At 60.5% G+C, this 12809-nt stretch overlaps 4 protein-coding genes across 4 annotated transcripts; 1 reads left to right on the plus strand and 3 right to left on the minus strand.

Moving 5' to 3' along the window:
- Positions 1-945: 945 nt before the first annotated feature.
- On the minus strand, positions 946-3644 carry THITE_2123502 (uncharacterized protein; the record flags this gene model as incomplete). The annotated part of the gene is made up of 5 exons (XM_003657590.1): positions 3359-3644; positions 3074-3281; positions 2618-2751; positions 1893-2221; positions 946-1829 (listed from the first exon to the last, which is right to left on the minus strand). Coding segments are annotated over exons 1-5 (1444 nt in total), but the record flags the coding sequence as incomplete, so codon positions are not given.
- Positions 3645-4537: 893 nt separating this feature from the next.
- On the plus strand, positions 4538-5945 carry THITE_2123506 (uncharacterized protein). The gene is made up of 2 exons (XM_003657591.1): positions 4538-4776; positions 4838-5945. The coding sequence occupies exons 1-2, from the start codon at positions 4617-4619 to the stop codon at positions 5785-5787; spliced, it is 1110 nt and encodes a 369-aa protein (XP_003657639.1). The 5' UTR covers positions 4538-4616; the 3' UTR covers positions 5788-5945.
- A 763-nt stretch (positions 5946-6708) lies between these two features.
- THITE_2092812 (uncharacterized protein) lies at positions 6709-7744 on the minus strand (the record flags this gene model as incomplete). The annotated part of the gene is made up of 3 exons (XM_003657592.1): positions 6709-6867; positions 6938-7088; positions 7140-7744. 3 exons carry the CDS (start codon positions 7742-7744, stop codon positions 6709-6711), a joined length of 915 nt encoding a protein of 304 aa, XP_003657640.1.
- Positions 7745-8526: 782 nt separating this feature from the next.
- On the minus strand, positions 8527-9487 carry THITE_2147967 (uncharacterized protein; the record flags this gene model as incomplete). The annotated part of the gene is made up of 3 exons (XM_003657593.1): positions 8527-8950; positions 9018-9284; positions 9405-9487. The coding sequence occupies 3 exons, from the start codon at positions 9485-9487 to the stop codon at positions 8527-8529; spliced, it is 774 nt and encodes a 257-aa protein (XP_003657641.1).
- Positions 9488-12809: the final 3322 nt, after the last annotated feature.

Genomic DNA, 12809 nt, shown 5'->3' on the forward strand with positions numbered 1-12809 from the left:
AGTCTTTGGTTTTTCGCAACGAGCATACGACTCAACCACAGGACGTCAAAAAGCTTGACTCGACGAAGAGAACGATGCACAATGGCACTCGACGTCAACCTCCAACAATCGACTCATCGGCTCTCAGCTGCTAGCCTGCAGGAAGGCCGCGGTGAGGGGTAAACCAACTAACCAGCCCCAGTCTTGCGGTCTGCACACCCTACCGTAGGTATGCCATCCCAGGCCGGGCTGCCTCGTCAGCTTGCCGCAGGATGTGACGGGGAAAGGCATGGCAAGGCTCTTCTTGGCTCTGGCCAAGACGAAGGGTTTTGCGCACCAGCGAACGCGGCCCCCAGCCAAGCTGCCGAGTTTAGTTATCACGTCACTGCCGAAAGAGGAAGCTGCGAAGCACACCTGCCTGTGGGAACGATAGGGCAAGAGCGGGGGCGGGGAAGCCAACCATGCCCACTCAACCATGAAACTTAGGCGGTGATTGAGAACCGACCTACTGTGGTAAGCCGCTAGGTCGGATGACGCAGAACCTCACGCATGCCTCAACGGCTCTTGGCCGTTCTGGAGTGGAGAGAAGCCGATGACTGCCGCAAATGGATGGGCTGACGCGCGCTTCATTTGTCCGGCTGACGACGACATGGCGGCGCCGACTGCGTGCAGAAGGCTAACTTATCCCGCTTTCGCCATAAACGATGGGCATGACGAAGCAGGGTCACAACGCGCTGCTGGACCAACACGATAGAAAGATCAAAAAAACGAAAAATTTTGCATATCCGCCTTTACCGGTGTCGTCGTCGTCATCGTCGTAGTCGCCGACGCCGTCTGTCTATCACCTCTGTGGCTATCTGGCAAGATCTTGCTATTGCGTGTGATCCAAGGCTGCGCGCTCGTAGGTTCCCCTCGGATGATCTCTCTAAAGTTTGGTATCTTCGGCTGCCGCCAACCCAAAACGCCGCGGCCAATGTGGCACTCAAAAATGTCAACAAGGTCAGAAATGCAAATGGACCAAGCAATCCCAGTGTTCCCCTGACGCCGGCCATGATGCTGGACGCTCGCTGCTCTTCCTCCACGAGCCGTCCGGTGAGGTTGCGAGGTCGCAGGCGACGGTCTCCTCGTATATACACACCGAAACGCCTGCTGTCCGGTTGCGGCGTCGTTGATTGCCGCTAGTTCAGCTTCAAAAGGCTCTTCATGTTCTCGTAGCACACCCAGGTGATGCTCAACGCGGGGGCGACCTTGAGGAGATTGGGCGTCAAGCCCTTATAGAGGCCGCGCACGCCTTCATTGCGGACCGTCCTGGTCGCCACATCGACGATGCCCGTGTATGTGGGCGGATGCATCGCGGTGCCCTGGGTCTGCAGCCGGGTGCGGAGAACGTTGAGAGGGTAGACAATGGTAGCGCCCAGGGCGCCCGAAGTCGCTCCCAGCACCGCCGTGGCGACGTTGCTAAGCTGAGCGTCGTCCTCGTGGATGCCGTAGTAGCGCGCCACCGCTCGGGTGTACGACTTCTTGAGCAGTTCAAAGGTGCCAATGTCGATGGCGCTGTAGGGGAACATTCCGACAAGTCCCAGTCCGAGACCGCGGTAGGCTGCGCGGAGACCGCCATCCGCCCACATCTTCCTCGCCGTGCGGAGGAGCAGCGCGTTGCCTTGCGGGCCACCCTTAACGGTCTCGCATTGCAGTCGGAACTTGAGGGTATCAATTGGGTAGACGCAAAACTGTGCTGTCATGCCGCCGATGCCGCCAGCGATGAACTTCGAAACGGTGCTGATTTGCGTCGGGTCGTTGTGGCCCTCGTACGCAGCGAGAAATCGCTTGGATGCTTCGTAAGAGCCGAACTAGTCGAGTCGGCTGTCAGCACATTATTACCTCTAAAAGAGCTCAACTGGGACAGCAATTACCCGAATGGCAGACTCCGGCATGATCTTGACCACGTTGAGACCGTTCCCTGCATGGCTGTCAGTGCCGCTCAGCACGCGACTCCAGCCCAGAAGCAGCTTACCCGCAAAGAAGGTGCGCAGTCCACCGGCCTTCCAGAGGCTCACGATGGCGTCGACAATGGGTCCCCCTGCGTTCCGCAGGGCAACGAGTGGGCGGCCCTGCTTTGCAGCAGCGATGGCCACATTGGAGCTGGTCTTGGTGTTTACGAGGAGATAGACTTTAAGGCGGTCCAGCGGCGCGGTTGCAGTTCGCGACACACCACCCGAAACGGCACCGGCGAGGAAGTATCCTGGGTCAGGGAGCAGATCTGTCAGTCTGGTTGCTACGCGCGCTGGATCCTCCCCGACAAGGTCAGAAACGTCTTCGGCGCCAGACTGCTGCGCGCCCCCGTACTGCAGGATAACAGGTCGCTTGACTGCGGCGTCGCTCAGAACTTGCGGTGGGACTGCGACGGGAGAGCCGTAGACGGGAGGGCTGTAGCGGACAGTTGCAGCAGAGGCTGCCATGTCTGCGGGTAGTTCCGGTAATTGGTCAAGGTAGGATGAGGAAGGTGGAGGCGATTGCGATTTTGAAGTCTCGAGGCGATCCGCACCCGCCGAGCGCCGCGGGGAGTAAGTCGGGAGGTCCGGGTTGGCGATTCTGAGGAGCGAACCAAACAGAGCGTGAAGAAGGAAGCCGGCCGTACCTAGACCCTCTAGAGTCTCATCGCTGACCAGCGAATCACCCTCTGGGTTGACCGTGACAATAGATGAATAGAACGAGAATGCGGCCTCTAATGGCGAGCCATTGTGGTTGGTGGGCATGAATAGCAGGAAGTCACTTGAAGTCGGTGAGTTAGCACGCGGTTCAAAACCGACTGGCAAAGTGCGACTCGCTCCTGCCACAGAAACCAGGAAGCTCCCCTCGCTCGATCTTTCGCCCCGAATCCAACTCCCAAGCACTGCTCTTCAACCACGCACAGCAAACAAACAGAAAATCATGAACTCAAAATGCATGAAACGGCACAGGGCGCAATAAATGAAATCAAAAATTGGGAATCCACCCTCGAGTGGGTCACGGCCTCGGCCTCCCAGGAGTTGCACGGGAAAAGGGCAAGGGGCAAACAACAGCACGCAAAGCAGGCAAAACTCTCGACACGTACCGCCACTCGTCAAAGGTGATGAAGCCGTCATGGTTGAGGTCGATCTCGTCGAAAAAGCCCGATAGCCTCCTCTTCGGAACCGACAGGCCAGCGCGCCGGAAAGCAGCCTGGAGCTCCTCCTTGTTCAAGCGGCCGTCCTTGTCGCGGTCGATGGACCGGAACAGTTGGAGCAGCTGCCTCTCGGCGGCCTCGACGAAGACGCGGAATTCTAGGTGTATATAGTCTCAGCTATGAGGCTCGGCGCGGCCGCCCTCCGTCTGTGGCCTTCGCGGCTGGGCAACGCACCTTCGTACTGGATCTTGCCGTCGCCGCTAGTGTCGACGGCGCTGATGATGTCCTTGAGCATCTCGTCGGCGTTCTTCAGAGCTGCAAGCAGAATGCATGAGCACATCGTTCCCATTGATCCGGCGGGGCCCGGAGGAGGGAGGGCACCTTACGGTGGTCGATACGCCTCAACCCCTTCTGCAGCCCCTTGAGGTCGAGCTCCCCATGTCCAGCAGGGTCGAGCTTCTTCCAGAGCTCCTCGACGCGCTTGTCGCGCTGGTTCTGCGGCTCCTCCATCTCCAGCTCCAGCTCTGAGACGACGTCAGAGAGCCTCATTCCCGGCTCCGGCCATTGATGGTCTTCCTCCGTCACTGAAACGACCGCGGCAGCGGCGGCTGCATGCAGAACCCACGAGTGTCGGCGTCGGCGCGGGACCGGGTGCGCACCGCCGAAAAAGCGCGCGTCGAAGCTTATGACGTATGAGGGAAATACCGGGCGCCTGGGGAGCTCGGGACGCGAAGCTCAGCTCTCGGCACAGAAGGGACACGGCTTCGAATCGAGCCTATGGGCACGGCATCCCGGGAAAATCGAGTCGACTGCGGTTCGAGGTTCGAGTTCCTATGTACTATCGCATTGCTTCGGTAGGTGCGGGAGAGAGAGGCCCCTCGGAGGGTGGTGACCAATTGGGCGGGATGTTGGCGATCGCTGTGTCAAGGCTTGCTCCAGCTGGCTTCTGCTCACTGCCAGGATTTCTTGGGACCTGAACGAGCCGAGCCAGGGACCCCGAAACCGAAGCGGACCGAAGCCAAGTACGGAGTAAGTTATCCGCAGCGCCGTACCTCCAGTACCGAGGGGCCACGTCCAGACAACGTCACTGACATTGGGGCCTCTTCGAACAGTGCCAGAACCGTATAATGGATGTCTTATACAAGCATCGCCTCAAGAAATTAAGCATCTCGTTGTCTTGAACCTCCTGGTGCGCCTCGTCCGCAGCCAAGTGTCGGGCAGGTTGTTAGACAATACAAGCTGGCCCCCACATGTCGAAGCACGTTGGTCCCGAAGTGGACATGAGCTGTGTACCGTGCACCACAGGGCACCCCACATCCCACGCCTTATCGCTAACCGGTTATCGCTAGTGTAACTTCCGATAAGATCAAACCGACCGGGGGTTGCGAGCGGCCTTCCGTCTTCCGTCCGTCGCCGACGACTTCCGGACCGGCCGGAGCCCGCATCCTCTCGAGGCAACGGCGCCGCTTCCCGGCGGGCAGAAGCAGCACCAATGGCGGCCAACTACTGGGAGTCGACGCAGAGGAAGCACTGGCAGTTCACGAAAGACGAGCTCGCGGCGCTGCGGCAGCGTCTCGACGATGAGGACCCGGGCCTCGTGCACATGTTCCCCCTGCCCCAGCTGCGCCATCTCAACATCTACTTCAACCAGCGTGTGTTTTTTCTGTCCTCCCGCAGAATCTCGGTCCAGAACAACTAACCCAAGTCTCCAAGAGATCAACCGGCTCGGCAAGCGCCTCGGCGTCCGCCAGCAGGCCATGGCCACCGCCCAGGTCTACCTCAAGCGCTTCTACACGCGCACGCCGATCCGGCAGACCAACCCCTACCTGGTCCTCACGACGGCGCTCTACCTGGCCTGCAAGATGGAGGAGTGCCCGCAGCACATCCGGCTGCTGTCGCAGGAGGCGCGGTCGCTGTGGCCGTCCGACATGCACGGCCACGACGCGTCGCGCGTCGGCGAGTGCGAGTTCTCGCTCATCTCCGAGATGAACTCGCAGCTGATCGTCCACCAGCCCTACCGCACCCTGCTCGCCCTGCAGGACACCTTCGCCCTCACCCACGACGAGACCTCGCTCGCCTGGATGATCATCAACGACCACTACATGACCGACCTGCCGCTGCTGCACCCGCCGCATGTCGTCGCCCTCACCGCCGTGCTGCTGGCCCTGGTGCTCAGGCCGAGCAGCAACCCCTCCGGGGCGGGTGGTGCCGGTGCCGGTGGTGGGGCAGCGACAGCGGCAGCGGCGGCGGGTGCGACGGGTGCGGCAGGCGGCGTGGCGATGGCTGCGACTGCGTTGGCGCAAGCGCAGGCGCAGGCCCAAGCCAGGGCGGCGGCAGCTACGTCGGCAGGTGGCAGCGGCGCAGCCACGCAGCCGGGCTTCAGCTCGCAGGGATCGCAGCAGGCGCAGACGGCCGGGTTCTCGCAGGGCGGTTCTCAGGGAGACGGCCAGCAGGCGGCGGAGCCGAAGAAGGCGACGGACCCTCGGCTGGCGAAGGTCCAGCGGTTTGCCGCCTGGCTGGCCGACAGCAGCATCGACATCGAGGCCATGGTCGACTGCACGCAGGAGCTGATCTCGTTTTACGAGTGCCACGAGCAGTACAACGATAAGCACACGCGCGAGCAGATCAGCCGCTTCATCAAGGCCCGGGGTCTGGATAAGTGAGAGCCGCTAAGCAGGGGCTGCAGAGCACATCTTATATTCTTACAAGCGGTTCCGACCCCGCCAGGCGACAGTCGACGGTCGAGTTGTCACCCAGCATGAGCACTGGACATGCTCGGGCACCGTAGCACCGGGATCGCGGAGTTGTCCTAGCGTGGACGCTATCTCACCCGGCCTGAATGCGGCCAGCTATGCGGAGATCTCCCGCTGCCTGCCGGTACTGCCGCCAATACTCCCACCCAAGCAGCATCAGACAAGACCATCTCGCCGCGCCACGCCATACGGCAGATTAATGGGTGCCACCAAACGATCTCAGAGTTCAACCACCCCACCCCGCCCTTGAGTAGGGCGCTGCCCAGGCGCGAGCAAGGGAAGGCGCGAAGCCGCGAGACCAAGTCACCGTCCGCCCTTCCCATATTACCGCATCGCGAGGACGTAAGGTGCCCTGTGCAACGGTGCGAAGGTTGCGAAGTGGATACGGGCGGGATAACCATCTTGCCTTAAAGGGACGCTCCTTACCCCTGGGAGAGAACCTCCCTCGCCGTCGAGGCTCACCCAACCGGCTCTCGATGCGACGCAGACGAATCAGAGTGGGAAGGGATTGAAATGTCAGACAGGATTGAAGATTCCCAACATGTGGGCGGAGAAAATTCTGGATGATGGACGTCATGGCTCGGGTCCTAGTTCAGACCGCTGCTTCACACAGTGCTGGACATCCACATTAAGCCAGAAGATAACTGGGAGCAGGCCTGTTTCGCTGTGGCTGTTGTATTCCTGACAACTACGCTACTCGTATCGCTGACTGATATGGCTCTTTCCTAGCGGATCCCGTCGCTCGATGGTCACGTCAACCCGTTTCAACAGTGTCCCGACCACACAACGATCCGTCCCGATCATCCCTTAATCCCAGTTCCCTTTTTTGTTTCACTCAGGATCATTGATCCGGTCCGCGCGGACCTTCCTCAGGAACCTTCGCCTTCCCATCATCCGGGCGGGCCGAATCCCCCTCAAACTCAGCTTCTCCTCATCTGAAGAGAACACCATCGCAATATCGCTGGCCGAGTCCTCGCGGCTAGGACTTGTCTGAGGCGATGGTTCCGGATCTTGTGAGGCGGCCCTTGGGAAAGCGCTTTCCGGTTCTTCTCCCACGCACCGCGTCGGCTCTCCCGCGCACCGCATCGGCATAACTGCGCCTCAAGGGCGGTGACCGGTCATCTGAACTTCTGTTGCTGACGAGGGGGCTGCTGTCCGCGGAACTCCCCGTCTCGCGAGGAACGGATGCCTCGGAGCTGACGGATTGCTCGCTATTGTCTGTCAGTCCGCCCAGATCATGCACACGATCTATGCCGGCCCACCTTGACTCGACCCCGTCGGTTTGGTCAACCAACGGTGAATGCTCGTCAAAGCTTGGGCTCGCGGCCGGCAAGTCTTCCTCGTCCTGGGCTCCGGTTCCGGCTCCGCTTGGCGGTACCCCCGGGGGATGTACGCCGGCCGCGGAACCTGCCGAGCTGCTCGACGAGGAGGACTCCCAGATCGGCAAGGGAGGCAAGTTCGCGAAGAGCGATGGAACGCTGCAGCGCGAAGAAGGCGTCGGTCCTGCTCCGCTGCCGGTTCCGGGCGCGTCGTCGACAGCAGGCACGGCCGTATGTAAGGATGCAGCGGGGCCAGATGGCGATTCCGGTGGCGAGAGTGTACCCGAGCAACGGGAACCCCCTTCCTGGTCTGATGACAAGTGTAGGCTGCACAACGCGTTCGGAGCGGATGGTGACAGATTGCAGGGTGCGGTGTCCAGGCTAGGGGATGCCGTCCGAGAGGGCGGGGTGATAGGGTTGCCCGGACGACTGGGAGGGTCAACAGGGGCGAGGACAGGCACGGTACGGAGGACAGTGTCGTCAGGGATGGCTTCACAGGGTGGCACTAGGCCAGGCTCGGGAGCGTGGCGATCGCGTGTGTCCGACATGTTGGCAACTTGGAGGCTGTCGTTCCAGAACTGCTGCCTGTGAGCTGGCGACGGTCGAGGAATTGCAGGAAAGGCGCTTGGCAAGCGGATGTGGCTCAGGACGTGGGAGATGGTCGGCAGAGGTTGAGTGAGGGCATGTTAAGTACTGCGGTCATCGGCCCTTCCTGTGAAAGGTCAAGCGCTCGGCAATTTGTGCCATAACATGAGAGAGCCGGGGAAGTTCGAACTGCCCAGGCGCCTGGGGGAAGCAGCAAGGCGGGAAAGGGAAGAGGGAGAGGGCAACGCCCAATCGACATGGTTGATGTGCCTGGAATAGAACAAAGGGGCGACGTCGCTCTTTCCAGCAGCAAGAACTCCGTCCAAGACGGGCCCCCTCTGGCGAAAGGAAGGAGCCTCCTCGAGCCGCAAACCCAAGGGGGAAACTCGGAAGGCCGTATGAAGATGGTGCGTCGCTTCTGCCTGGACCACTCAAACAGCTCGCAACCCGGCGCTTTCAACTCAAAAACAGGCATGAAAAAAATGGCAGGTCTAAGGATTCATGTTACCTCTGCCTATTTAGCAAAGAGATCAACTAGTAATAAGCACTCTAAACTCCTTTGCGCCAACGCAATCGGAATCGCAAGGCATTCTCCTCGGAAACGGGAAACGAAACCTCCGTCCAGCCGCCACTCCGGCGTGCTTAAGAATATGCTCGGCTGAACCTAGCCTCCGCAAGCAACAGTATAGCGTAAGTCCTTGCGGCCCGTCCACGACGGCGAGCCGCTCGGCCGACGGCCCGCTCCTCAAAGCGTATTGAGCGGGTCGTCGACGGGCTCATCCTTGACGATGGGGACCCTCTCGTGGAAGTCGGCGCGCGGCTTGACGGTCATGCGCGGCGCGTTGCCGCCGATGTACCAGCCCCACTCGGCCAGCATCTGGATGATGGCGAAGCCGATCTCGGCCTCGCTGTTGAGCACCTCGACCCAGTCGCGCGGCAGCGGCTGGGTGACGCGGTCCTTGCTGAACAGGTAGAACAGCGAGTGGGCCGTCAGCAGGCGGCGCATCGGGGCGCCCGGCAGCGTGTTCTCGAAGATGTACTTGACGTCGTGCATGTTGGGCGCCTCGTGGTCGTCGGACGCCTCGCCGTAGTAGGTGTAGAGCACGTCGATGACGGCGTTGCGGACGCCCACGATGCCGAACTTGTAACCCATGACATAGACGCCGAGGCTGAGTGGAGGGTCACAGTTAGTCTGTCGCAGTCGTCACTTTGGAGTCTTCATAAAGAAGCACGTACTAGTCGCGAACCGTAAGCTGGACTCCATCCGGCTGGAGGTAGCGGAAGCTGCGGCCGCCGCCCGAGGGCTGGAAGGCAGTGCCGTACAGCCAGCGCATGAAAAGCGCAAAGAGCTTGGGCTCCTCGTCCGGGAGCGTCATCTCGTCATGGCCCGCCGAGAAGTATGCCTTGAAGAACTCGGACTGGCTAATGAGCAGCTTCTCGTGGACCACCCAACGCTTCTTCTCGGGTCCGACGAAGATCGTGACGATGCGGTCGGTGAGCCAGCTGACCTCAGAACCGATCGATCAGTTAGTATCGGTAGCTTTGGACCGCTCCTCTCTGATAACCAAGGAACAGAGAGGCACGGCGTTCAAAGATGGGTCGAGAAAGTGAGCGCGCACTCACCTGTCGCTGGCCGGGATGCTCGAGGTATCCGTCAGGCGGGTCGACGGGGTGCTCGACTGCGTGCTCCGGTGAACGCCAGACATTTTGGCTGCGGCTTGAGGAAAGGTCAGTTCATGTAGAGCCGGAAGATTGAAATCCAAGGAACGAAAGAGACCACTGACAAGAATGCCGAGGGGTTAAAGGATGTTCCTCGCGTGAAGGGAATGTCATCGAAGCTGGGGCCAGAGAAGTGCGGCTTGCAAGTCGAAGGGAAGTGTTGGAGTGGAAACGGGAAAAGGAAGGGTGCAGGAAAGGCGCCAGAGGAAGAATAAGTAGCAGTAGAAAGCAGGAAGAAGGAGCAGTGGCAGCGGCAGAGGCAACAAACGGGAGAGCCTCGAGTGGGCTTTAACAATGGAAGCTGGAGAGGAAAGCTCCCGCCCGGAAGTCCGGAAACTATTGGAATAGAAGAGCAGAATAAGAGCAGCAGAGGTTAGAATGATGGCATTCATCCTTCAATAGGCCAGAAAACAGCAGTGTGCCATGATTAAAGCAAGGTATGGGACGATGTTCGCGGTCTGGCGGGGGTCAGGAGGCCGGAAGCGGGTCCTGGGGTGTGGTTTGCCATGGGATGAAGACCGGGAAGACACATGACCACCGAGATGATGGCGAATTCACAGCAGAAGAGAAAATGAGCTAGGTATTATCCTCAGAAGGCCAGTTTTGACAGACCGGTTGGCACTTGAAGTCGTGGTGAAGGCTCATCACCTCGCAGTGACGAAGCTTGCTTGTGGCGGTCCATCAGGGGCTGTCAGCAAGGACAGTGATTCATTCCTATTTTTTGCCCCATTGCCTAAACTGTAGCCTACAAAGGCCTGTTCTGTCTTTCACAGAGCTACCCTTGCTCGAATATGCCAGCCATAATCATGTTGTTGATGGTCGCTTCAACCCCTGAGGGTTTGTAAGCAGCGGATGTTATTGAAGACACGAGACAACCACGATGAGAGCATACACATCACAAAGGCCCTCGGTAGGTGTCCTGTGATAAACAGATCTTGTAAAGAACCATATGAACATGACCTCCCTCTTACCATTAGTCACCAGCGAAGGGAATCCGGGAGACCCGCCCGAATGAACAGCACAGTATCTAATATATATACTACAGAACTAGGCGGTTAGTGCGATCCTCTTTTCCGGTATGTAACAGGGGTCCTCCTTAACTAATTGTTACTGCTCTCCACCTCTTTAGCCTTGCAATCCTCCTCTTTAGCCTTAACAAATAACAGATACAGGGTATAGAGCTGTTAGTGATTTTTCTTTCCCCTCCTATTGGCTTACGGCTAAATCGTTATTTCCTTTCCCCGTTGTTTTGTTTTCCTTTTTTCTCCTTTTCTCTACGCGCCTACATCGTAGGCTCCGCGCCTACACCGTAGAACCGGGGGAGCCGTACATAGGAGCCTGGGCAACTGGGCCAGCTGTAGGCAGGTGGGCATCTAGGGGAGCCGTGGCCAGGTGGGCAACCAGGCTAGCCATACGCAGGGCATACTACGGGCGGCACCAGGGCCACAACGCGGGCACCAGGGCCACAACGCGGGCACCGGGGGCATACCGTGGGCACCACAGCCACAACGCGGGCACCGAGGGCATGCCGTGGGCACCATAGCCACAACACGGGCACCGAGGGCATGCCATAGGCACCGGGGGCATGCCGTGGGCACCGGGGCCACAACGCGGGCACCGGGGGCATGCCATGGGCACCGGGGCCACAACGCGGGCACCAGGGGCATGCCGTGGGCACCGGGGCCACAACGTAGGCACCGAGGGCATACCGTGGGCACCGGGGGCATACCGTAGGCACCGAGGGCATGCCGTGGGCACCGGGGCCACAACGCAGGCACCAGGGCCACAACGTGGGCACCGAGGGCATGCCATGGGCACCGGGGCCACAACGCGGGCACCGGGGGCATGCTATAGGCACCACAGCCACAACGTGGGCACCGGGGCTACAACATGGGCACCGGGGGCATGCTATAGGCACCGGGGCCACAACGCGGGCACCGGGGCCACAACGCGAGCACCGGGGGCATACCATAGGCACCAGGGCCACAACGTAGGCACCGGGGCCACAACGCGAGCACCAGGGGCATACCGTAGGCACCAGGGCTACAACGTAGGCACCAGGGGCATGCTATAGGCACCGGGGCCACAACGCAGGCACCAGGGGCATGCCGTAGGCACCACAGCCACAACGTAGGCACCAAGGGCATGCCGTGGGCACCAGGGCCACAACGCAGGCACCGGGGCCACAACGCGGGCACTAGGGCCACAACGTAGGCACTGGGGGTATACCATAGGCACCGAGGCCACAACGCGGGCACCGGGGCCACAACGTAAGCACCGGGGGTATACTATAGGCACCAGGGCCACAACGTGGGCACTGGGGCTACAACGCGAGCACCAGGGGTATACCATAGGCATCGAGGCTACAACGCGGGCACTAGGGGCATGCCGTGGGCACTACAGCTACAACGTAGGCACCGAGGGCATGCCGTGGGCACCGGGGCTACAACGCGGGCACCAGGGCCACAACGTGGGCACTAGGGCCACAACGCGAGCACTAGGGCCACAACGTGGGCACTGGGGCATAACGCGAGCACTAGGGGTATACCGTAGGCACCGAGGCCACAACGTGGGCACCAGGGGCATGCCGTGGGCACCATAGCTACAACGCAGGCACCGAGGGCATGCCGTGGGCACCGGGGCTACAACGCGGGCACCGGGGCCACAACGTGGGCACCAGGGCTACAACGCGAGCACCAGGGGTATACCGTAGGCACCAAGGGTATACCGTAGGCACCGGGGCCACAACGCGAGCACCGGGGGTATACCATGGGCACCAGGGAGACAACGCGGGCACTGGGGCCACAACGCGAGCACCAGGGGCATACCGTAGGCACCGAGGCCATAACGCGGGCACCAGGGGTATGCCGTGGGCACCACAGCCACAACGCGGGCACCGAGGGCATGCTGTGGGCACCGGGGCCACAACGCGGGCACTGGGGCCACAACGCGAGCACCAGGGGCATACCGTAGGCACCGGGGCCATAACGCGGGCACCAGGGCCACAACACAGGCACCGGGGGCATACCGTGGGCACCGAGGGCATGCCGTAGGCACCGGGGGTACAACGAGGGCACCGGGGGCACAGCGCGGGCACCGGGGGTATAACGCAAGTACAACGTAGGTAGGTAGGCAACTGTAGGAGCCGTAGGCCGGGAGGCAAGCTATAGGCCAGCAGTTCGCAAGTAATACAAGTAGCCAGTAGTAACAGTAAGCAAGTCATGTGATGTAAAAATATAGACAAAAAACCTACAAGCCCGCGAAGCGGGCTCCAAACCCCTAGTCAGGCAACTGGATACACAACATCTT

This window comes from Thermothielavioides terrestris, chromosome 6 (genome assembly GCF_000226115.1).
Source record: "Thermothielavioides terrestris NRRL 8126 chromosome 6, complete sequence".
Classification (NCBI taxonomy): Eukaryota; Fungi; Ascomycota; class Sordariomycetes; order Sordariales; family Chaetomiaceae; genus Thermothielavioides; species Thermothielavioides terrestris.

Coding starts and splice junctions, on each gene's coding strand:
- THITE_2123506 (XM_003657591.1), top strand. CDS start 4,617: ATGGCGGCCAACTACTGGGAGTCGACGCAGAGGAAGCACTGGCAGTTC. Junction 4,777..4,837: donor CAACATCTACTTCAACCAGC/GTGTGTTTTTTC, acceptor CAAGTCTCCAAG/AGATCAACCGGCTCGGCAAG.